Raw genomic sequence first — 22,846 nt, forward strand, 5'->3', positions numbered from 1 at the left:
TGTCAAAAACCGATGGACAAAGGCAGACCCAGCAGCAGGGACTACAGCTGCAGAAATCTCTGAATCCGTGTACTCATTATTAGTAGTGTTACCGTAGCCTCTGGTTACGGACCAGGAGCCCATTGTGCTAGGGGCTGTACAAACACAGACCAACCCTCAGTGTGATGCTGGGAAGAGCCAGCAGGGAAATGCACACTTTTTACATAGAAGTAGGGTCATTAGGCTTTTATTTGTAATTTTTCATATAGACACAAAAAGCAGTAACTCCAGGTTAAGGGAGAGAACGGAAAGCTGCACACACCTTTGCCTTGTTACGTTAGCCAAGCATGTGAAACAGGCCCAGCACAATCAATTCCCCGGTCAATACACTTCTTGAGGCCCTTGTCCAATAGCGACTGAAGAGCAGTGAGTAGAGGCTAAAACCACTGGCGTGTTCATGCTGAGTTTCCTCTCGGACTGCCCTTGACTCTGAGATGGTGCTAGGGGCCAGTGAGGAGCTCCCCTGCTTTACACACGTTAATGAAGCATCACACCACTCCAACGAGGGAAGTATGATCCCCGCTTTAATGAGAGGGAGGTAGAGGAGTGGCTCGTACCCGGTCACGTGGTGGCTGTTTACTTCAGGGGAGCGGGATAAGGCCCTGTAAGATTTCACATGTGCGTATTATTGGAAATGAGGCTCTTGTATAATTCCGTTCTGCACTTTGCAGCAAGACCAGCGTTATGAAGAGTTCTCACCTGCACAGTGGTAGACCGGAACTGTAGTTTAGCTAGGCTAGGTGTTTAGAATGCAGAGGGCTTTCCCCCTCCGGGAATGAGGTAGGTGCCATATGTCCCTTTTAACCCTTTCGGGTGGGAGAAGATCTCTTGGGAACACGTAGCTGGTGAAGGGTTAATACGTCTGGGTGAAGAGATGACCTTCCGTCCCACAGACTCTCTCAACATCGTGGAGCCTGGATGTCACAGTCACTCGCTGACTGTCTGTGCCAACCACAGCAGCTCAGCAGAACTCCTGCAGCAGGTGGTGGCCAGAGCAGAGGCAATGTACAAGACCAACGCCTACCTCCACTGGTACTGGCGATACGGCTGCGAGGAGGAGGATTTCCAGCAGGCCTTCGAGACACTCTGCTCTGTGGCAGACGATTACAGCCGGCTGGGAGAATAACACTGTCTGCTTTGGCACTTCCAGGCTGCTGGCTGTCAGCCTTCCTCCTGAGAGCCCGGAAAACCTCCAGGAAAGATCGCGCCAAGGTCTCTGGGAAAGGGGTGGTTCTGCGTCGAGGGGGATGCTGCTGTAAATCAATACTGTGACACATAACACTAGACAAATAGAATCGCCTCTCAGCCGGTGGGGCGTGAGTGTGTGCGAAACAGACTGTGGGCTCGACTGTCTCTTGGTCCATGGGCCCATGCAGGGGTGGTATGGAGAGCAAGAGCCCCTTCGTGCCCCCGCACAGGCTATCCAGACCTTGCATAGAGGTATAAGGGGGTGAACCAACCCCACCCAATGTGTGATGGGAGGGAAAGGGCTCCCCCGCAAGGCCAGCCAGCACAGCTGAGCCAGCATCGCAGGGGTAGTCATTTACTTTTGGTTTGGATTAGCAGCAAGTTGGTATGCCCCTGGAGCAAAGGGGAGTCGTAGAGGAACCATGCCTTTGCTTCTGGAGGACAGAGGTCATGTGGCAAGGCCACCAAGAAAGCCTATAAACATACCACCTGGACACGCCTTGCCTCGGAAGATCTCACTCACTTTGGGATGGTGACACAAGGCTCTTAGAGATCTAGGGTGTGGGTCCTTCTCCTTAGCTTCGAGCTAAAGCCAAATCCTAGCACCTTCCATAGAGGGGGAGCCACCCTGCATGACGAAGGGGAACAGGTTTTGGTCCCTAATCTGGTCCCTGGGAAACCAGAGAGGAAGCTGAAGCTACGAACAGACAGGGTTACAAAGCAGAGAGATTGAGCAGGTAATTAGAGGGCTGAACAAAAACCCGAGCAGATTTATTCAGGGAGAAGACTGACCTGACTCATCTCCACTTGTACAGCCAGGCAGGAGATGCAGTTACAACGTGCTTGCAATTTGGCCTGTAGACAGGACCTCAGATGTTCCTTAACCAGGCTAAAGGCTTGGACACGTTGCATAGGCAATGTTTGGGGACAGGAAGGGCAACCCCCACCCTTCCATTGGGGCATCTGACAGAGTGCCCCCTGCAGGTTTTACAAGGACCCTGTTATTTGATGTTATGAAGTCCTAGACTATAACAGGGTTCAAAAAAGAACTAGATAAGTTCATGGAGGATAGGTCTATCAATGGCTATTCGCCAGGATGGGCAGGGATGGTGTCCCGAGCCTCTGTTTGCCAGAAGCTGGGAATGGGCGACAGGGGATGGATCACTTGATGATGACCTGTTCTATTCATTCCCTCTGGGGCACCGGGCACTGGCCACTGTCGGAAGACAGGATACTGGGCTAGATGGACCCTTGGTCTGACCCAGTCTGGCCGTTATGTATTTAGCACTAAGCTGAAAGCAGGCTCCAGAACTAGCTCTAGAACCAGCTGTACCAAGAAGCAACTGTGCACAAGGTCAAAAGATGGTTGTTTAAAACCCTGGCCCAACATGATGCCTGACCAGCTGCCTAGTACTGGCTGAAGGTGCCCCAGCATCACTAGGCTGTTAGGTTTTGTCTCTTTCTACTCCCTTAATAGTGTGCCCTCAAGAGGAAGGGGGTTCTCATAGGACCACCTGTGGCTGCCTTCTTCCGTTCTTGGACAAGAATTCTCCATTGGCTGGATCGAGGGCTTTTAGAGTGTCTGCACTGTACACTAAGCCCGGGCTCTGACTCGGGTTTGAGCTCAAGCCCCACTTCCCCGCCCCCCCAGTCAGTCTGACTCGGGTCAGCAGGCACTCGGCTCCTCGGCCCCTGCTAGCAGAGCCCACGTGCTGCTGTGACTTGGGTCCCAGCCCTGTCATTATGCAGCATGGACACAGCTCAAGCCGCAGACCTGAGTCAGAAGGCCTGCGTAGTGCAGTATGGACGCGTCAGCACATCTGGGAGACCCGGTCCAGTAACCGTAAACCCAGGCTTGCAATGCAGTGTGGCTACTCAAGCACAGGCTTGGAAACACCAGGTCCATAAGCCCAGGTCCCACAGACCTAGGCTTAGTGTGCAGTGTAGACAGATGCTGAGAGCCCCTGTGTGCCATTCTGGCCACTTTATCTGGCATCAAGGGGCTGGAGTGGCGGGTAAGATTCTGATGTTTCAGAAGCTCTGAATTCTCTGGGTCCTCCGAAGGAGGCCACCCCACCAGGGGCCTGGCCTGGACACTCCTGGTATTTCTAATGGTAAAACATACGAGAAAGAGAACAACCCTTCAGGCCTTTTCACCTGTCGCAAAGAGGCACAAGCTCGGTTTTCTTTCCTCTGCAGCTCACCGGTAACATGCACACACCTGCCCTGCCAAGGCGTTGCACTTTTCAGAGTCAGGGAAACAAGTTCTCCTAGTTCAATTAACGAACGTGTATTTTATCTTCCTCTCTGGGTGTTGACGACTCTACTGTACCTAGCACTAACCTTCATTCTAGCCAACCAAAGCAATTTGTCACGAGCCCAGTTTTATTTTTTGATAAGTCTCTCGTGGAAACCAATGCTGACCCGTTTTCTGAGGTCAGTTTGGTTCATTTCCTTGTATAGAACACAACGCAAATGGCTCTGTCCTGCACCTGCTATATGACATGGAGCACCGCTGGGGGTTTGTTCTTCACCGTAGCTGTGATGAGTCCAGGTTTCTTGTGCATTTGCTGGAGGGCGGCCATGGCTCTAAAGTACTTGTGCTGATAACAAAAAACAAGATCTAGTTATTAAAATGGCGCCAGGTCTTCAGGCCTATAGTTTAGATGCAGAGATGGTTATCGGAGCCGGAACAACGTTACTTTCACCCGTGTCACGCTTATTTAGAAAAGTTGTCCTCATTGGGAACATGGGAACTGCCAGAGCCCCTCCTAGTCCAGTAACCCATCTCCAACACAGGCCCGTCCCACCTGATTCCAAAGAAGGGGCAAAAAACCCACTAGTGGGCAGTTATGGGATAACCTGTCCCCAGGGTCAGTTTTCTCCTTACCCCCCTCAGCTGAAGGTTGGTTTGGGGGTGTTTGGTTTAGAATCCTTACTACTGTAAGCCTGGATGTGGCCACTACTGTAACATGGTGACCACCACCCAAGTAGCCCTTGGGGTCAGGGGTGCCTCTGCCGTGCTCTGCCCCAGTTTCCCCTTCTCCAGGGCTCCTTAAACAAACTCCACACAGCCTCTCAGCCAATCACAGCCCTTCTTGGGGTTTGGTTTCTTTATTAACACAAAGTTGTAAAACGCAACCACAAAAACAAATCTTCCACCCCCACCTTAAGCTGGGCACGGCCCCTCCTCCCCGAGGTACTGCCCCTTCCTGCTGCCTGAGCAGATGCAGGGCTGGGCTTGTCTTCTTTGCCTTCTCCCAAAGGTTATTTTGCCTGGCCCCAACTCCCTGCATGAGACTCTCTCTTCCTGCAGCTTCACTCTGCAATTCCCTTTCTAGCTGTGCCCTCACTGAACTCCCTCTGATCCTTTATAGCCCCCTCACTTCCGCCTCCTGCTTTTGGCTAGCTGGGAGCACATGCTCTGGCACAAGGGAGCTGTACCTGTTCCAGACATGGGGTGACCAGCCACCCTGTGACAATTACCCATATAGATACAGTCCTTTTTTGAATCTTGCTAAGGTCTTGGCCTCCGTGATATCTTGTGGCAATCAGTTCCACAGGCTAATTGTGCCTTGTGTAATAATTAGTGATATTTTTAAGCACCTAGTATTGTGCGTGTTTGCTACAATATTAAGCAAGTGGATCTGGTTGCAGAGCCCAGGTTCTCTGCCCCCACTGCCTTAGCTGCCCTGGTGAGAACGCTCTGTGATTGACTGTAGGATATGCCCCACCTGATTACGCCAGGCACCATGTTTTCACCAGGTTTCCTAGTTGCTCCCCAGCACAGAGCTGAATATACAGAATTTCCCCGCTGAGCCAGAGAGCAGCTACATCCCGAGTCCCTTCCCAAGCTTTGTTAAAAGTCACAGCAAGAATCAACGTCCACAGTAACTTGCTGAGAGCATCCTACTGCCTGGCGCTCCCAGCCCCTGCCAGGCATGGGAGGGGAAGTCCTGAGCGTCTCTTTATTATGAGACTGCCCCATAGCAGTGCCAGAGCACTAGAGACCAAGCCACGGTGGCCGGATCCTCAGCTGGGGTAAATCAGTGTAGCACCACTGTTGTCACAGCCATTGACACTGGCTGAGGCTCTGGCCCTTGGAGTCATTAGCTGAGGTGATGGGAAGAAATTCAGAGTTCATCCTGTAGCATACGACCACCAAGCGCCAGCCCCCGGGGTGGGAGAGGGAGCGGTGAACGGGGCTGCAAACAGCTCCTTGTGCTGTATAACTGAACAGGGGCCGTTTCGGAGGGTACTGCCGATGCCCCATCCTGCGCACAGTGGGCGTTTACCCCCAACAGAAAATCCTGGCACAGGTTTGCACTACCAGCAGGCGCTGACAAACCCGCTTGCGGCCCGGCACCGACTCACGCTACCTTCTGATCAGTCTTCATTTTGGCATTGTAGAATGAGGTGGAATCTGGACAGGCTGGCAGGACTTCCCCCTGCAGCCGGTCAAACCGCTCCTGCTCATCTTCATCCTGGGAGGAAGAGAAGGCGAGAACCCAGCTGTCACAGGGTGACTGGCCCCTTGGAGGGGGATTAGGGCCAGCCCCACCTGTGCAGCAATTAACTGCATCCCAGCCTGAAGGGGTGGGACTAAGAGGCCAGGTGTTAGCAGGGCCCAGAGATCTGTGGTGGAGGTCTTTGTGGTGAACACCTGGGCGCCAGAACGAAAAGGCTCAAGGAACCACAGTCAGAGACCCTGTGATCGGAACCCCAGGGAGCAGCTTAGTCTCCCGTGGAAAGCCCTGAGATAGGGGTTGAGAGAATCAGGGAGGTCCCTGGGAGAAGGCGAGGGGAAACCTGCTAAGAAGCAGAGCCTCCAGGGAGAAAGCCCAGGGAGGCCGTGCTCTGCCTCAAGAGCAGAGAAGAAGCGGTGCAGGGCCTGCGAGTAGGGGTGTAGAGCAAGGAAATGAAACATAACCCAACAGGGGCAGAAGATTCATTGTTTGGACATGTAACTGGATTCTTTAGTGAGACTTTGGTTACCCTGGAATGCAGGGCCGGATTAACTTTTTGTGGGCCCAGGGCCAAACATATTTGTGGGCCCCCATGGGGCAAGGTGCAGGGGGGCGGGATGGTCAGTCTCCAGAGTGAAGGGCAGGCTGGGGGCAATGAGGCACAGCGTGGCGGGAGCAGCCCCGCTCTGCGCAGCCCAGCAGGAGGGCACTGTTTACGAACCTACAGCTGCCAGAAGCACACTGGCCTGCCCAGCCCTATGCTGCCAGCATGCCCCTTCCCTTGAGGGCAGGCCCGTACCGCACCACACCACCTCCCTGCCCAGTGCCTCACCCTTATGCCCAGCGCCCCCTTGCCCAGAGACCTCCACCACAGATCTCTAGGTCCAGCCCTCACCCCTCCCAGAGACCTCCCCGGCTGGCCTCCCACCACAACTGCACAGCACCCTTGCACACCACACTGCTCGCCCAGCACTCCCCGCCCATACACCTCCCCACTGCCCACCACCTTCCTAACAGTCCCACCATCACAGCTGCACAGCACCCCAGATTCCTGAGGGGATTCTGCACCAAAAAATTAAAAATTCTGCACACAATATTTTAAAATTCTGCAAATTTTACTTGTCAATAAATAAATGTGGAGGCTCCAACATAGCAGTGGGGAGCACAGGCCACAGGTTGCATGGAGGTGGGAGATCACCCTGCAGCCTCTCCTGACCCCACCTTGGGACAGGGACTCAGCAGTGAGGATGCACCCGACCCTGACATAGTGCAAGGGCCAGGCCTGCCCCAGAAACACCCTGGGGCCCTGCCCCCCTGTGCCAGGCCCACCAGGCGTGGGTGAGCAGGCTCAGCCCGGCAGCAGGAGCCAAGTGCAGAGGGATTTAGTGTGGGGGGATCCAGGTGGGTTAAGAGAGTTTTCTGTGGGGCAGTCTGGGTGCAGGCGGCTCAGTGGGAGATCTGGATGCACAGGGGCTCATTGGGGGGTTCCAGGTGCAGGGGCAGTGGGACTGTGCAGGGGATCCAGGTGAAGGTGTTTGGGGCTCAGTGGGGGGGGGTCTAGGTGCAGGGGAGGTGGGGTTCATTTGGGTGGGGGTCCAGGTGCAGGTGGTTGGGGCTCAGTGGGCAGGGTGTCTGGGGGGGCTCATCGGGGTGGTACAGATGCAGGGGAGGTGGGGCTTGTCAGGGTGAGGGTTCGATGGGCCTGCTGAACAGGGGGGCCCCAGCTTCTGCCAAGGGGACGCCGCAGGCTGGGCTCCAGCTTCCCCCCTCCCCTTCTCTTCCCCATCCCCTGCCCCTTCCCCACTGTCCCATCTCCTCCCCACCCCACCCTCTTCCTTCCCCACTGCCTCTTCCCCCTGCCCCCGCTTCCCCCTCCCCTTCTCTTCTCTTCCCCATCCCCTGCCCCTTCCCCACTGCCCCATCTCCTCCCCACCCCACCCCTTTTGTTCCCACTGCCCCTGCTTCCCCTATCCCCTTCTCTTCCTCATCCCATGCCCCTTCCCCACCTCTTCATCTCCTCCTCATCCCACCCCCTTCCTTCCCTCCGCCTCTTCCCCAATCCCCACCGCTCCATCTCCTCCCCAGGCTTGGGGGGCAGAGGGGAACCGCTCCTACAGCACAAGCTGGCGGGGTGGAGTGGGCCAGGGCTGGGTCGCTCCACTTCTCGCTGCCCCGTGAGTGCGGGGAGGGGGGGAAGGGGACATCAAGAAACCAGATCGTGATGATTGGGAGAATGGGTTGACAGCAATGGAGTGTGCCTTGCACCTGGAAAAGAATGTGAACCAGTCACTCCTTGATCTGCACAAGCTGGCAACTGACAAGAATGACCCTCATTTGTGTGACTTCATTGAAAGGGGGAAGGGGCGGAGGGGAGGCGGGGCTGTGGCGGAGCAGGGGTGGGAGGAGGCGGAGAAGGGACAGGGGCAGCTTTTCTGGCCGGGCGATCGGGCTGGCCAGGGCCTCTTCTGCTTCTGGGCCCGGCGCCATGGTAAACCCGGTGCTGCTGGGATGGGATCGCGCTTTACCTGTGACCGGTCCAGAGGCTGAACTACCCAGAACTGACAACTGCAGAAACAGATCAGCTGACAAAAGGGGGGCGACAGAGTGGGACAAGTCCCTGCAATGCTGTGTCCTGACCTGAGGGGGGCGCTCTGCTGGTGAATGCGCCCCAGCCCTATATGAACAACGAAGGATTAGACAGGAGGCTGCAGACGTATCTGCGACAGCAAATGGAAGAGGTGATTCTCTTATCAATTAAGGGCAGTCTAGGCCCTTCACATGAATGGAAGTTAGTCTCCTGTGATACTGCACTCAGATAGTATGATCTTGGGGGCCCTATAAAAGGCGAGAAAGACATGGACTGGAGATGAGAGAGCTCTTTCCCTTTCAGTGCCTGGGGTATATGAGGAACCCTGGGCAGTTTACAGGCGGCCAGTCAGACTCTGACAGGAGGTTCCATCATTTCTCTGTTGGCCGGTCACACCAGCGGGTATAGGCAAGGAGCAACTCCGCATCTTCTCATGGCTGTGCTCTATCGATATCTGCATCCAGGATAACCTGTTCTCCGCGGCAGGCTGGAAGAACGACATGGGGCTTCTTGGAGCAGAAAAAGGACTAATCTGCCCAGTCTAAAGTCTAATGCCACATGTGCATGGTGGGTTTTGACTCACTGGAGCTGGCGGACAGACACCCACCTATGTGTTTATCTGAACAGCCCTCTCCTTTAATGCCCACCTTCTAATCTCTCCTCCCAGCACTTGTCCAGCACGCCAGCATGGAGGGCGTAAGGACAATGAAGAGAAATGTGCGTTTGAAGGATACCCAAATCTGACAGTGATTGGGAGAGTGCTGGGTCAGGTCTCAAGTGAGCACCCTCAGGAATATATTCTGTCTTCTCATGAACGGCTTGGAGAACGTGGAAGTCAAGTTTATGAACAATATAAAGATGGGAGGGGTCAGAAATTGGATGGAGAATGGGCTAAAATCTACAGTATGAATGTCAGAGGGTGACTGGCCCTTTAAAAGGGAGCAGGGGAGGCTAGTGCACCTGTGACTGATTATCACTTGCCCAACTGGGCTAAAGGGAAAGCACCTCTGCCTTATCAAGAGGGACACAGCAGCAGGGGTGAAGGGCTGCCTGCCAAACCCTCCAAGCACAAGAGTAAGGAGAGTGTTTGGGGAAGAGAGGAAGATGCTGAGCCTGGTAAGAAGCACCTGGAGTTCTGGGCTAGAGAAGAAGCTTGTCTCCAGGGCCAGAGCCCTGAAAAGGCACCAGCTGGGAAAAGGTGGCAGGACCTATAATATTAAAGGACGGTGTTTGAATCCTGGGCTAGAGATTCAGCTTGTCTCCATCGAGCGAGCCCTGAGAATGGGTGAACGGGGAGAACTGTAAGGAGGAGAGACTGCTGTTGTCCTTGGACGCTGGGTTTTAGAACAACGTAAATCCTCCTGTTTGGGGGAGGGATAAGGTGACCCTGTACCAATAAAGAAACTTGGGTTGGGCATAAATGCAGATAATCCTGGTGTAATCCAAATCTGGAAACCCTAATTTGTGAGGGAAACACAGGCCCGTAGAGTGCTGCAGAAGCATGCTTGCCCAGAACGGGGCGCTCCAGGGCATTGGAGCAATGGGTTGGAATCATTAAATTAAAATTCAATACAGACAAATGCAAAATGGTTCAAAGCAGGACGAAATGATCAAATACCCCACTATACACCAAAGGGCACAGGCCTGGGTGATGCTCCCACAGAGACAGAGCTGGAGCTTACTGAATAGAAAAGAATAACTCAATGCCTTGCCAAAGGAAAAGCAAAGCAACTGCTGCACCGGGTTGTATTACTAGAGGCATCTTTGTGATGTAAACCTGTAGCATCCAAAGTCAGAGGGAGCTGCAAGGCACATTCTACACACCTTTTGGGCTCGACTCGTAAGGAGGACAAATAGTCCGGGGTTGGAAACCACTCAGGAAGCCTGTGTGGAGAAAGGTTTTGATTCAAAGTTGGGAGCCCAGAGCTAGAAAACACACTTCAAAGAGGTGTTTGGTGGACTGGTAAACAGCACAGGAGAAGCCAGGACATCTGAACTGCTGACTCTAGGCTGCATGACCTTAGCTGGTTTTCTCCTTTAAGAGGTGTTGGAAGAGAAGCCTAGAGACCGGGTAAACCAAGACTAGGTGAGATGAGGTTGGTCCAACTTCTGAATAGTCCTAGAACTAGACAGGGTTACGTTACTTCTAACAGAAGTTACTTTTGATGTGTCTTCTTGTATATGTGAACAGTGAAATCTAGTCCCATTGGCATTATGGGAGTTTTGCCAGTGACTTCAATAGGCGCATTCACTCTGAGTATTTATCCCCTTTGGGCTCTTCTGGACAGAGTTAACACCTATTTTTATTTTTTTAAATCTATCATGATCCTTGTATAAGTATTTGTCTGTAGTTCAACGATAACTAATAACAAACCTGTTTCATTTGCCCTCACTTTATACCTGCTCTTTATACACTGGAGGTGGAGTAATTCAATAGGGAGGGAAGGTGCCTACCACGACTGCCCTTGAAAAACACTCTAATGTGTCTTTCTAGAGCAGTTTGGGAGGTAACGCTTAACTCTGAGCTTTATATTCCAAATAAGGGTACACTTGGTAGCAAAATAATTCCTTTTCAACTTTTCTTCTAAAAAAGTAAACCCGCCAGATCCCCTTGCTATGGTCAGGATCTGCAAGGGTTAAACAGGGAGAATGCAAATATGTAATACAAAGTAACTCCACCCTTCTCAATACTGTTTGTTCTCAGCTGTCATGGTATACCCCAGAGGTAGCTGCATTTCAGTGGTACTGTATGTGTATAGGATGAGACGTGTTTTGAGCTTCTCTGGGATTGGTGGCACCAAGTCAATGTCAAACAACATTATAGTTTTGAATCCCACATTTTAAAAAAAGAAGAAGCCTGGAGAGAGCATTCAGAGGAGAGCAACACTAATGAGAAAAGGGTTGGAGAATGAGAACAGTTAGGAGAACTGCCCATGCTCAGGCAGGAGAAAAGTTCAGGGATTGCATCTCTCTACAGCGGTCTGGCTAAGTGGCAATGGCCAGTAGGTGGAGACATGACAATTCAAGAACTAGGGGTCACCCAATGAAATTAATCGGCAGCAGGTTTAAAACACACAAAAGGAAGTATTTCTTCACACAAGACACGGTCAACCTGTGGCACTCCTTGCCAGAGGATGTTGTGAAGGCCAAGACACTAACAGCGTTCAAAAAAGAACTAAATAAGTTCATGGAGAATAGGTCCATCAATAGCTATTAGCTAAGATGGGCAGGGATGGTGTCCCAAACCTCTGTTTGCCAGAACCTGGGAATGGGCGACAGGGGATGGATCACTTGATGATGACCTGTTCTATTCATTCCCTCTGGGGCACCTGGCATTGGCCACTGTCGGAAGACAAGATACTGGGCTAGATGGACCTTTGGTCTGACCCAGTATGGCCGTTCTTATGTTCTTAATTTAGTTGATGATAGACACTAGAAACAACCCCTCAGTTACTCCCTGTGCCGCCTTGACCACTCGCCTGATTGTTGACATCAAGCGGATGGTCATGCACTTGGATCAATAGATGTTTTGTTAGTGTGACCATGAATAAGAGAAAACAATACCACAAAAACAAGACATGTGCCAGTAGCTGCCGTCTGCTTCCCCCGGCTGGTGTCCCAGTGCTACACCTCACTGACCCCAAAAAGGGCCAAAGCTGCAAACCTCCCTCCTCCAACCAGGACTGGTAGTCCCTGTGACGACAGTATGACACACCGCAGTCAAGCAGGGAGGGAAGGCAGGACTCCCCAGCACAACTCACCAGAGACAGGACTCTGTTCATGGGAATCATTCCAGGTCTGATGTTGCCTCCAGGCTTTATAGCTTCCTGCACATCCTCAGGGATAAGGAAGGACTCATTGTACCAGATTTCAAATTCTGTAAGACAAAGTAGGGGACAATAACCAGGGCTGTGGTAACAAAGGGGGCCAGGTTTGTATTTTTCCTGGCACGCTGCACAATGACTAGACATGCACCTCCACAATAGTCTAAATCTGTACCATAGTTAGTGACCCGAATGGTGCCATCAGTTGAAATATGCTGTTTAGGGCCTGGTCATATTCCTCCACCTTTAAATGGGAAGCAGGCACAGTCTCTGCCCCCTGTGACAGCTATAGGGAACGTGGAGATTAGAACTATCTGAGTGGCCTTTAGAGGTCACTCTTCCTACACAGTGCTAGAGATGAGAAGTTTTCAATCTGACATTTGGAAATTTGGAAGAAGCAATTTTAAGCAGTCAGCACATTTTTGGTCAGACTTCGCCTCCAGTGCTAAATGAGCATCATAGCGCCTTGCCATCCCATAATAGCAACTGAGAATGCACAAGAGGCAGAGCAGCGCGGCTGGAACTTGTTCTTATTTCTAATAATATGCATTTCCCAGGCACACGTCTCTAAAGCCTCATTCCTCTGGCATGCTCTGCCTCAGGGCCTAATCTGAGGGAATTAAGTCCTGAGAAGCACAGTAACCCCCAGGAATGTCCTGCGTTTGTTTTGTGTCCTGGAAAGTATGGAAGAATGAAGAAAGCCAAACCAGAGCCCTGCTTTTCCTAGGCACTACTGACATGACTATAACACCACTGACTTTATACCCTGGTCCGAACGAGTCACCTCGCGTTCCATGAAAACACCAAGTGCGTTCATACGAACGGTCACACTGTTGTTTGCACATTCAAATTAACATAGACATCAGCAGCTCCAAATATGGGCCAAATCCTGATCCCACTTAAGCCAATGGCAAAACCTTCCGCGTGGTTAGGAATTGGCCCTATGTGTACTTACCTGAATAACACAAGGCAGTTGTTTCAGTGTGGGCTGCTCCTGAGAGATGCAAGCTTGTGCCCCGGCATGTTTGTAGAAAACAGAGCTTTGCACAGTTTCCAAATGCTAAGCACTTTGATACATCTAATGTCATCAAACATACTGGTCAAATCCAGGCCCCAAGCATAGACCCAGGCCCAAACTGGGTGCCTCAGATGGGGTGCTGCATATATGTCCGAGTTAACTCATACCAGAAACAAGTGTCATCCGAGTGAGGAGGGTACCAGTGAGGAGGTGCATGCCAAAATGTATGGACCAATGCCACATCCTGCAACACGGGGACTTGAGGCACACCGAACTCTTACGGGCTTCAGAATGGTGCAAAAATTGCAGCACCTGGTTCAGCCTTGGCCCAGTGCTGTGCTTGCACCACAAGCCTCTGTGTCAAACAAAACGATGGGTGAAATCCTGGCCCCACTGAATTCAATGCTTACTAGTTGCATCTCGGCATCTGATCCAGAAGCAACTGTGTTAACATGGGAGGAACAGAATCTGTAGGAGCTAAGTGTCTCATTAGAAATTGAGTAACATATATAAAATATGAGCTGCAATGGTGATTAACAAAACCACATTACAGGGTCACTGGGACTCAAGGGTCCCTGAATTTTAGAGGCTTCCAATTTTGCAGGGGCAAATGATGTCATTTAAATATATGCCCATCTGTTCTGTGAGCACAATGCAGGGCTGAGAGATCTGAGTGCTGTCAAATTCACCAGCGAAAGTACATGCCATTTCCAAACCTCTGGCCAGCAACATGAGTACCTGAGATTAGTCTGTTGCGGCACTGATCCACCAGATGCTTACAGTACTGGACTTCTGCTTTCAGATCCCGCAGTTCATCGAAATCAGACCTGTACTGTTTCTTCAGATCCTTAAGTTTCATGACCAGTAAAAATTCCTCCTCATCAATTATGATCTGTCCTTCCTCATTCACATACTCCCCTGCAGGGTGAGAAGGATGTGACAGGTTCTCATGAGTGGAAGGAGAGTGCCAAAGAACAGGGATCATACATGGAGGTTGACCACACAGCTGACATTTCTTTAGACACACTGTTCTACCCCCAGTGGCATGGGGATGGAGTGGTTACTGAACTCCTGAACTAGCGGAGATCTCAGTTCCTCTTCCAACCCTAATCTTCTATGATACCTCCCTAATCCAAGAGGTACCTGACTAAGAGTGGGCCGATTGGGTTGCCCTGCTAACTCTTGCAAGACAGACTGTGTGAAGGGCTTGCATACATTGTTCCTATTGCAAAACTCTCACTGATGTCACTGAGAGCAGGACTGGCACGTTAAGGCAAGACATTGAAGATAAACTGGTCACCCCGCAGAGACCATTAGCATCCAGCTACCTCCCACATTAAAAACCTCTCCCCTTGCTCATAGTTCCATAGAATCCGAGAAATGTTGGGCTAGAAGGGACCTCGAGAGGTCATCAAGTCCAGTCCCCTGAGCTGAGGCACAACCAAATAAATCTAGATCCTCCATGACAGGCATTTGTTCAACCAGTTCTTAAAAACTACCAGTGATGGGGATTCCACAACCTCCCTTGGAAGCCTGTTCCAGAATTTAACTGTCTTTATAGTTAGAAAAATTTTCCTAATATCTAACCTAAATCTCCCTTGCTGCAGATTAAACCCATTGCTTCTTGTCCTACTTTCAATGGCCATGGAGAACAAAACTGATCCCCACCCTCTTTAGAACAGCCCATCACATATTTGAAGACTGTTATCAGGTCCCCCCTCAAACTAAACATGCCCAGTTATTTTTAACCTTTCCTCACAAGTTTTATTTTTTTAAACCTTTTATCATTTTTGTTGCTCTCCTATGGATTCTTTCCAATTTGTCCACATCTTTCCTAAAGTGTGGCACCCACAACTGGACACAGTTCTCCAGCTGAGGCCTCACCAGTGCTGAGTAGAGCAGGACAATTACCTCCTGTGTCTTACATACGACACTCCTGTTAATACACCCCAGAATAATATTAGCCTTTTTTACAACTGCATCACATTGTTGACTCATATTCAATTTGTGATCCACTATAACCCCCAGATCCTTTTCTGCAGTATTACTGCCTAACCAGTTATTCCCCATTTTCATTGCCCATTTGATTTTTCCTTCCTAAGTGTAATACTTTGCAATTATCTTTACTGAATTTCATCTTGTTGATTTCAGATTAATTCTCTGATTTGTCAAGGCTGTTTTGAATTCAAATCCTGTCTTCCAAAGTGCTTGCAATCCCTCCCAGCTTAATGTCATCAGCAAATTTTATAAGATATTCTCCACTCCATTATCCAAGTCATTAATGAAAATATTGAATAGTACCAGACCCAGGACTGACCACTGTGGAACCCCACTAGATATGCTCTCCCAGTTTGACAGCAAACCATTGATAATTACTCTTTAATACAATCTTTCAACCAGTTGTGCACCCATCTTTTAGTAATTTCATCTAGACCGCATTTCCCCCATTTGCTTTTGAGAATGTCATGTGGGACTGTGTCAAAAGCCTCACTCAAATCAAAATACACACCATGTCTACTGCTTTCCCTCCAGCCACTAGGCCAGTAGCCCTGTCAAAGAAGGAAATTAGGTTGGCTTGGCATGATTTGTTCTTGACAAATCCATACTGGCTGTTCCTTATAACTCTATCATCCTCTAGGTACTTACAAACTGATTGTTTAATAATTTATTCCAGTATCTTTCCAGGTATCAAAGTTAGGCTAAATGGTCCATAATTGTCGGGTCCTCTTTGTTCCCCCTTTTAAAGATAGATACAGTAAAAGCTTTGTTATCCGGCATGTTGGGAGAATGGGGGGTGCCGGTTAATCAAAAATTCTGGTTGGTTAAGAGTTATACTTACCAATGGAACCAATTTTCAAAGAATTAGAATACAATAAAATGAACGAAGTATAAAATAGTTTACAGGTACTCAACAATCCAGTAGTAGTACTGCCCTGCAGAGTGGTTGGTTTCTTGAAGCACTTAGGTGTACACAGGTTAAGTTTTCTATACAGGAGGTTATTTTATGATACTACATATCACTACGGGCAGCGCATGGCATACACCCAGATGACTAAAAATACGCTTAACCCCAAAACTATACTGAACATCCTTTAATCTTCCATTGATTATTCAGAAGTCACTTCAGGATCTTGCAGTGCCTCAGGGTCATCATTATCAACTTCAATTATTGTAGATGTAGAAAGTGTAGGAGATGGGGTCATTACAGATTCAGCCCAATGACACACCCTGGAAGCTGCTTTTTTGAATAAATCCTTGATATTAGCTTGTTTGCTCGTCTTCTGCCTCTTTTGCATAAAAGTAGAGTGCAGAATATGCAATTGCACAACCTCCTGGGCAGTATAATAGTCCCAGTTACTAGACTGAACATTTGTATTGGGAGATATCTGAAATGCTGGTTAATAGAGCTTTCTGATTGACAAAGTGCCAGATAACACAGCTTTTACTGTACTATGTTTGCCCTTCTCCAGTCCTCGGGGACCCCGCCTGTCCTCCATGGTTTCCCAAAGATAATCACTGTTGGTTCTGAGACTGCTTCAGCTAGTTCCTTATGAACCCTAGGATGAATTTCATCAGGCCCTGCTGACCTGAACATACCTAACTGGTATCAATATTCTTTAACCTTTTCTCTTCCTATTTTGGCTTATGTTCCTTCCCCCTTGTTTATATTGTGTTGAGTACCTGGTCCCATTAACCTTTTGGTAAAAACAGAAGCAAAATAGACATTAATCACCTCTGGCTTCTTGATGTCATCAGTTATTAGTTTTCCTTCCCTGCTAAGTAGAGGACCTACACTTTCCTTCATCTTTCTCTTCCTCCTAATGTATTTAAAGAACTTCTTATTTCCTTTTATGTCCCTTGCTAGGTGTAACTCATTTGTAACTTAGCCTTTCTGATTTTCTCCCTACATGCTTGTGCTATTCTTCTCTACTCCTCTTTACCAATTTGTCCATGTTTTTGTGGGATTTCTTTTTGATTGTCAGGTCATTAAAGAGTTCCTGATGGAGCCATATTGGCCTCTTACTATTCTTCCTGTCTTGCCTTCGCATCAGGAGAGTTTGCAGTTGTGCCTCTAATGTTTGCCTCTGATCATGTTACTTTAGTGATTTCCAGCTTCCAGAATAAACCAGTTTGTAGATATGAAATACAAGAGTAAAGACCCAAGTCACCAAACTAAGGGACTGATCTTATGAGGTGCTAAACACCCTCATTTCATTATGACTTCAACAGGGGCAGAAGTCACTTCAGGATCTTTGCATTAGCTAGCCAAGAGAGCTCAGCACTTTGCAGAACTGGACCCTACATGAAGATGCTCCTGGTAAAAAAGTTGCCATAATGATTGGGCAAAAATCTCTCTGTGTGTACAGAGGTGAAAACCAGGAGAGTCCAATTAGTGTCGGGGCAGGTTCTGATACCCTCTTTCGCACTGAGCAGCACCTCCCTCCACAAGTGTGACTTCAGCGCAGTGACCTCAATGAGATGACATGTGGAGTAGGATGCGATTCACTGGGAGGTTATTAGAAGGTGGTGCACAGTAAATAAGATTCCCCTGTTCATTTATTAGTGGGCCTGCTTTCTGTCTGGCACTTCCTTTACAATTAGAAAAGCCCTTCTGATCCCCCTGGATCCCTTTGGCTGGCATTAACTCAGTTCTGCTATTTTGCTGCAGCACTGAATGTCCCGACTGTTATGGGTATAAAATCTCAAGCACGTTGTTGCGTTGACTTAGTTTGTTCCATGTCTTATCTATATAACTGAAGGTGCTTTTTCTCTTCTCTTGTTTGGAGTGTTACCTGGCCAGTTCTGAAAGCATCAAAGTGAAAAAAGCCCGCTGAGCCATAAGCATATACAAGCTGTGGATAAGAGAAGAGACACTGAAGTGCAGTCACAGCTTCAGTATTAAATCACTGAGGCCCTGATACATTTGAGAACAAGAATGAAGGCCAGTCTTACGGAATGGGGGACCTACCCTGGAAAGCAGTGATGCTGAAAAAGCTTCGAGGATCATGGTGGACAATCAGCTGAACATGAGCTCCCAGTGTGACTCTGTGGCCAAAAGAGCTAATGTGATCCTGGGATTCATAAACAGGGGAATCTCAAGTAGCAACAGAGAGGTTATTTTACCTCTGTATTTGACACTGGTGTGATTGCTAGTGGAATCCTGTGTCCAGTTCTGGTGCCCACAATTCAAGAAGGATGTTGATAAATTTGAGGGGTTCAGAGAAGAGCCGTGAGAATGATTAAAGGATTAGAAAACATGCCTGATAGTGATAGACTCGAGGAGTTCAATCTAGCAATCAACAAAGAGAAGGTTAAGGGCTGACTTGATTAGTCTGTCAGTAGCTACATGGGAAACAATACTTAATAATGAGCTCTTCAATCTAGCAGAGAGAGGTATAATGGTCCAACGGCTGGAAGTTGAAGCTAGACAAATTGAGACTGAAAATAAGGTGTATATTTTTAATGATGAGAGTAATTAACTGTTGGAACAATTTACCAAGGGTCATAGTGGATCTCCATCACTGACAATTTTTAAATCAAAATTGGATGGTTTTCTAAAAGCTCTGCTCTAGGAATTATTGTGGGGACGTTCTCTGGCCTGTGTTATTTGGGAGGTCAGACTAGATGATCACAGTGGTCCCTTCTGGGCTTACAATCTCTGACTCTATGAACTGCCTGACAGCATACCGGTGTAGCAGTAACAACGAGCAACAAGCTGCAGGACCAGGGCCTGAAAGAATTGACACTTCTTCAAATTTGACGCCTTTTAGAGTCTTATTTCCGTTTTTTTTGTTTTAGAGCGTTTTATGCTTGAGACATTCTCACGCAAACGGGGAGAGTGGTGTTTCGTATGTCAGGGACTGATCCAGACCCACCAAATCAAATAGAATGATGTCTACCCAGAAACAAAGTTACCATTACTCTAGCGTGGTACTAGAAACCCTACATCTAATGGGTTTTACAGTGCATTGGCCTAATTCTCCATTTCATTTCACCAATTTTATGCCAGCATAACTCCGCTGAAGTCCATGTGGAGAATTCGACCCTATATCTTTGTGTTCAGTCTGGCTGAAACTCACTTCAGCTGCAGAAAGCCTGAGTGACTGGGCTCCGTGTGGTTGAAGGGCAAGGCAATAAGGCAGTGGAACTGGCTGCTGAACCAAAGGCCAGGTTGAAGAGCTGCAGCATAGGCCCCTTTGGCTGCCACTCCAGCCTGTGGCACAAATGGTGTCATGTAATCAGGGCCGGATTAACATTTTGTGGGCCTGGCGCCAAACATATTTGTGGGCCCCCATAGGGGCAATGGAGCATGGTGCAGGGAGGTCAGTGCCCAGAGCGAGGGGCCAGCCGGGGCAATGGGGCATGGCATGGCAGGAGTGGCCCCGCTCCGCCCAGCCCAGTGCAAGGGCACTATTTACAAACCGGCAGTTGCCAGACGCACAGTGGCCCGCCCAGACCTGTGCTGCCAGCATGCCCCTTCCCCTCGGGGGCGAGCCCATGCCACGCCACACAGACCCCCTGCCCAACACCCCATAGGTGCTGACTCCGTGGGTGCTCCGGGGCTGGAGCACCCACAGAAAAAAAACCCAGTGTGTGCTCAGCACCCACCAGCAGCCCTGCAGTCAGCTCCTCCCCAGCACTGCCCGCCTGCCGCTGATCAGCTGCTCAGCAGCGAGCAGGGGGCGCTGGGGGGAGGGGAAGGAGCAGGGGCACTCTGCGGGAGGGTGCGGAATGGGGCAGGAAGAAGCGGGGCAGGGGTGGAGCAGGGGCAGGAAGAGGTGGGTGGCAGGACCTTGGGGTCAAGCACCTGTGGGGAAATCAGAAATTCAGCACCTCTGCAACAACCCCCCTGACTCCCTATGGCCAGAGGCCCCCCCTCAACACCCCCTCACAACCTGCACAACCCTACAGGCCAAGAGGAGCAAATGGTGGGCTGGGGGGAGCCAGCAAGCAGAGCAGGTCGGGGCCCCTTCTGAGCATGGGCCCGGCTCCATGGCGCCACTGCAAACCCAGCACTGCACGTAATGTGTTCCAACAGTTACAGCTCAGAGAAATGAGACAAGCTCTCCCTTCTCCCTGCTCAGATCTGTGTTATCCGATCTATTCTATATGCCACTTACCCTGCTCCTCCCTCTCCTTCTTCTGAGCCCCAAGGGCTCCTTTGGTGATGTCCATCTCCTGTTTTATTAGGTTGAGTCTGTGGGTGATCTCGCTTGCTTTCTTCTTCCTGTCGCTGAGGATGGCTTTGTTCTCCTTAAAGATCCGGTTGATCTCACTTCCTCGCTCGTTTTTAAACTCCTCAAATGCCACCAGCTTAGAGGGAGGGGAACTGCGCCAGGGTTCAAAGAAGGAGAAAATACAGGAAGGGTCAGTTGCTCCAGCTTCAGGTTGACTTATTGCACCTGAGTGGACTGATAATCAATGTCTGCAAATTACATCTCTTGGGGCTCTTTCAGAATCTATCGACACTTGCAACATCACAGCGCTCTCACTGTGCTAACTTTCATGCCTCCTTCTCTCCCTGGATGGCTTGGCCTATCCTAGCAATTCATGCTGGTATGACTACACGCTCTTCCGCCCCCCTGAGCGCCACAGTTACACGCACCTAACTCACAGTGGAGACGGTGCTATGGCAGTGGGAGGGCCTCTCCTGTCGAAGGTGGCGTACCTGGGCTGGCGGGAGAAGCCCTCCCATTGGCACACAGAGCGTCTTCACTGAAGCGCTGCACTGGTGCAGCTGCAAAGGCGCAGTCCTTTAAGTGTAGACGAGCCCGACCACTCCAAGAAGGAAGAGTTACTTACACAGAAGCAAAGTTCCCTAGCAGCTGTCTCAGTTGAATCTTCCCAGAAAGTTGGATCTTATGGATCCAAACTTCTGAGTCTTCTTGCCTCTGAGGCCACTCTGGGAACCCAGGGGAGGAGAACCAGAAAGAGGTCAGCAAATACCTATGAGGGTGCTGGTATTTTCTATGGATCTACATATTAGGTTAACCTCCCATGGTATCCCCTAGGGAGCCACGCCCTTGGGCTAACCTCCCATGGTATCCCCTAGAGAGCCACGCCCTTGGGCTAACCTCCCATGATATCCCCTAGGGAGCCACGCCCTTGGGCTAACCTCCCATGGTATCCCCTAGGGAGCCACGCCCTTGGGCTAACCTTCCATGGATATCCCCTAGGGAGCCACGCCCTTGGGCGAACCTACAAGAGGGGTGAGGAGTGTGAATCCATAGAAATAGTGGTTCACCTTCAGAGAAGTCTTCTGACACAGGCAAGTCATTCATCTCTTACCTTAAAGGAGCCTACCCTGTATTGATCCCCTAGAAATTGGGACTACAAAGCTAGACAGAAGCCTGTCAGATGGCATCCTGCCCGATCTTGGTCATGCCTTTATATCCCCACCATGAGAATGGTGATAATACATCCATACCTCACAAGGGGGATGTGAGGCTTAATTAGTTAATGTGGGTTAAGCGTTTGCGAATGTAAAGCCCCAAAGCAGCACCAGCTCTGTTACTGAGCAATGGTAACATTTTAGTAGTTCAGAACAAAATTTTAAGCGCTGCTACTGCTTACTGAAAAACACGTCTAATGGGACTGCTTCCTTTGCTGGCAGCAGGGACGTGTTTTCGACAGCAGAGAGCAGAAGCAGGGTGGATGCCGGGTGCGATGGCTAGAATTTACCCATCAGCTCACTTCAAAGTTAATCGGAGCTAGACCCAGAGCGGGGATGCAATGTCAATCCCCAGTTGGCAAGTGACAGGAATGCCAAATCAAATAGATCCAAAATCAGGAGACAAACCACACTTATGTATTTCTCCACTGAAATGCACACACGAGCACTCCCCATGTATGTGCATGGTGCCCCATTACAGTACCACTGCAAACAGCAAGGTGTAAAAGCAGGAAACCTAGGCCAAAATACCCTGGAGTGAGGATAGCTAACACTACATGTCCCTTTTGCTAAACAGAAACTACTTCCTCAGCCTTGGCCCCTCTGCCCCCATCACAGACCAAGCCTCCTCAGACCCAGCAACTGTGGGCACTTTGTCTGGCTTTGCAACCTTGATGACCCACCTGTTTAGCTCTGCAAATAGAAAGTGCCTCATTAAGGTGAAAGGTTACCTCGGTCGGTGGGAATCCTCCCTGGGCACTGACTCCGAGCGATGTGTTTCAATACTAGCTGCATCCTGCTCCCGTATTAGTCCCTCCTTCACATCCAAATCCCTTGCGGAAGTTACCAGCTGACTCTTTGATGGGGAAACAAAATCCAGATCTTTCCCCAAAACAGGGCTTCCTAATCCTTCCTTCCGGATAGTGGGGCTAAGAGGAAAGAGATGGTTAATTTCCTGCATATGACAAAACTCTGATACTAAAACACGGATCCTAGTAAGGATCCGTGACAATAGAGACAATGGCTTCTGCCCCATTGAAGTTGGCAGAACTTTCACTGTTAACGTCAGAGGAGCAGGCTCAGACCTCCAGTTCTTGAATCCGAACTGGTTTCTGCAGTTCGGATTCAAGAACTGGAGGTCTGAGCCTGCTCCTCTGACGTTAACAGTGAAAGTTCTGCCAACTTCAATGGGGCAGAAGCCATTGTCTCTATTGTCACGGATCCTTACTTGCAAACCTAGAGGGACCTCCCTGAATATAAAATCTGTAGGAATAGCAGCACACACAGGATCAGCTTCTTGTGAAGGTTCCCAAGAAGTCCATTTGCATGCAC

The 22,846-nt window shown here is 49.8% G+C and overlaps 2 protein-coding genes across 8 annotated transcripts in view; one reads left to right on the plus strand and one right to left on the minus strand.

Moving 5' to 3' along the window:
* Positions 1-1,165, plus strand: part of LOC102947325 (tubulin delta chain) — a 52,813-nt gene extending 51,648 nt beyond the window's left edge. The window contains exon 11 of the mRNA XM_037891283.2: positions 933-1,165. Coding sequence (XP_037747211.1) covers positions 933-1,165 — 233 coding nt within the window. The remainder of the gene's footprint in view (positions 1-932) is intronic.
* KIF9 (kinesin family member 9) overlaps positions 249-22,846 on the minus strand; it is a 45,598-nt gene continuing 23,000 nt past the window's right edge. For 5 of the 7 annotated variants that reach the window (XM_037891273.2, XM_043541719.1, XM_037891276.2 and 2 more), the window contains 6 exons: positions 22,246-22,443; positions 20,244-20,452; positions 13,861-14,040; positions 12,042-12,157; positions 5,607-5,711; positions 2,378-3,830 (listed from right to left, as the gene is read on the minus strand). In XM_037891273.2, the coding sequence (XP_037747201.1) occupies positions 3,723-3,830; positions 5,607-5,711; positions 12,042-12,157; positions 13,861-14,040; positions 20,244-20,452; positions 22,246-22,443 (916 nt within the window). In that variant the 3' untranslated portion in view covers positions 2,378-3,722. Of the gene's footprint in view, positions 1,856-2,377; positions 3,831-5,606; positions 5,712-12,041; positions 12,158-13,860; positions 14,041-20,243; positions 20,453-22,245; positions 22,444-22,846 lie in introns of those variants that run through there. The other 2 variants (XM_043541716.1, XM_043541718.1) reach the window with 2 other exon arrangements.

This window comes from Chelonia mydas, chromosome 2 (genome assembly GCF_015237465.2).
Source record: "Chelonia mydas isolate rCheMyd1 chromosome 2, rCheMyd1.pri.v2, whole genome shotgun sequence".
In the NCBI taxonomy this organism is placed as follows: Eukaryota; Metazoa; Chordata; order Testudines; family Cheloniidae; genus Chelonia; species Chelonia mydas.